The sequence below is a fragment of the Acyrthosiphon pisum genome, unplaced genomic scaffold (genome assembly GCF_005508785.2).
Source record: "Acyrthosiphon pisum isolate AL4f unplaced genomic scaffold, pea_aphid_22Mar2018_4r6ur Scaffold_21109;HRSCAF=23054, whole genome shotgun sequence".
NCBI lineage: Eukaryota > Metazoa > Arthropoda > Insecta > Hemiptera > Aphididae > Acyrthosiphon > Acyrthosiphon pisum.
Window position 1 is genome coordinate 815,631 of NW_021770540.1, and position 1,222 is coordinate 816,852.

The 1,222-nt window shown below is 24.5% G+C and overlaps 1 protein-coding gene across 1 annotated transcript in view; it reads right to left on the reverse strand.

Annotated features, from left to right (window-relative positions):
* The window catches only part of LOC115034802, a 996-nt gene extending 349 nt beyond the window's left edge, over positions 1-647 (reverse strand). The window contains exon 1 of the mRNA XM_029492261.1: positions 3-647. Coding sequence (XP_029348121.1) covers positions 3-374 — 372 coding nt within the window. The 5' untranslated portion in view covers positions 375-647. The remainder of the gene's footprint in view (positions 1-2) is intronic.
* Between the last annotated feature and the right edge of the window lie 575 nt (positions 648-1,222).

Consider the following 1,222-nt stretch of genomic DNA (forward strand, 5'->3'; position numbering starts at 1 on the left):
GCTAAAAACACATACGGAAAAACGGGCTCATTGTAACCATCAATGATGGATGCTTGTGGTAGATCTAGTTCATCACGTTGAAGTCTTTGACCAAAATGACTGTCTTGAAATACTAGTGAATCTGAGCCTTTTCCGTATGCACCAATATCGACAACTAAAAATTTATAATTGGCGTCGACGACGGCCATTAGTACAATAGAAAAATAATTTTTATAATTAAAATATTCCGATCCCGTATTGCTGGGTTTTCTAATCCGTATATGTTTCCCATCAATAGGTCCGAGGCAATGAGGGAAATTAGCTTTTTTTTTGTAAATTTCCGCAACTTCTATCCAATCTTTTTTTGTTAATTCTGGCATGCATGAAGCCTTCATTTTATTCCAAATTATTTTGCATGTGTCTAAAACTATGCCACGGGCGGTACTTGCACCCACTTTAAAATTTACACGAAGTTCAGAAAATGAACAACCCGTAGCTAAATATCTAAAAAAAAAAAATTACTCCAGTTAAATAAAATTGAAAATGCAGTCTTTATTTTTTTTATAACTATTAACAGATCTTATTTTTACGAAACTCTTCTCAATTATGAAAATTATTTTACTGATATTAATGCATAACATTTTAAATATTTACTACTAAAATTTTAACAAATATTCACAATCATTTTTATGAGCATCTGAAGTTCAAATGTCGTATGTTCACAAGTAAAATAACTATTAGTTCTATTAGAGCCTTAATTGATATTTGATAATTTGTTGTAATTAAAATAATATTAATGCTATAAAATAATTAAAGTTCCGAGAATTTTGAAAATGTATTTTTTTTACATTCATAGGGAATTATTGCTTACAGAAATTATTAAAAATATATTTTTTTTAATTTATTATATTTTAAATGTATCAAAATATTACATTTTATAACAAGCTTTTTAATACAATTAAGAATTTTTTATTATTATAAATAATTATTACCCATAGACTGATTAATTATTATTTAATTAAATATTAAAAATTGATTTTTATTTATTATATTATGATTCAATGTAAGTACCTATATTAGCATATATTATTTAAAGACATTAAAATTTACTTATAATATTATATAGAATATAGAAATGTGTGTTAATTAAATTGTACTAATAATTACCCACTAGTGCGGAATATATTTTTTATATAGATTTGTGCTAGGTATATATATATATTTCATGTTTTTAACTTAAATA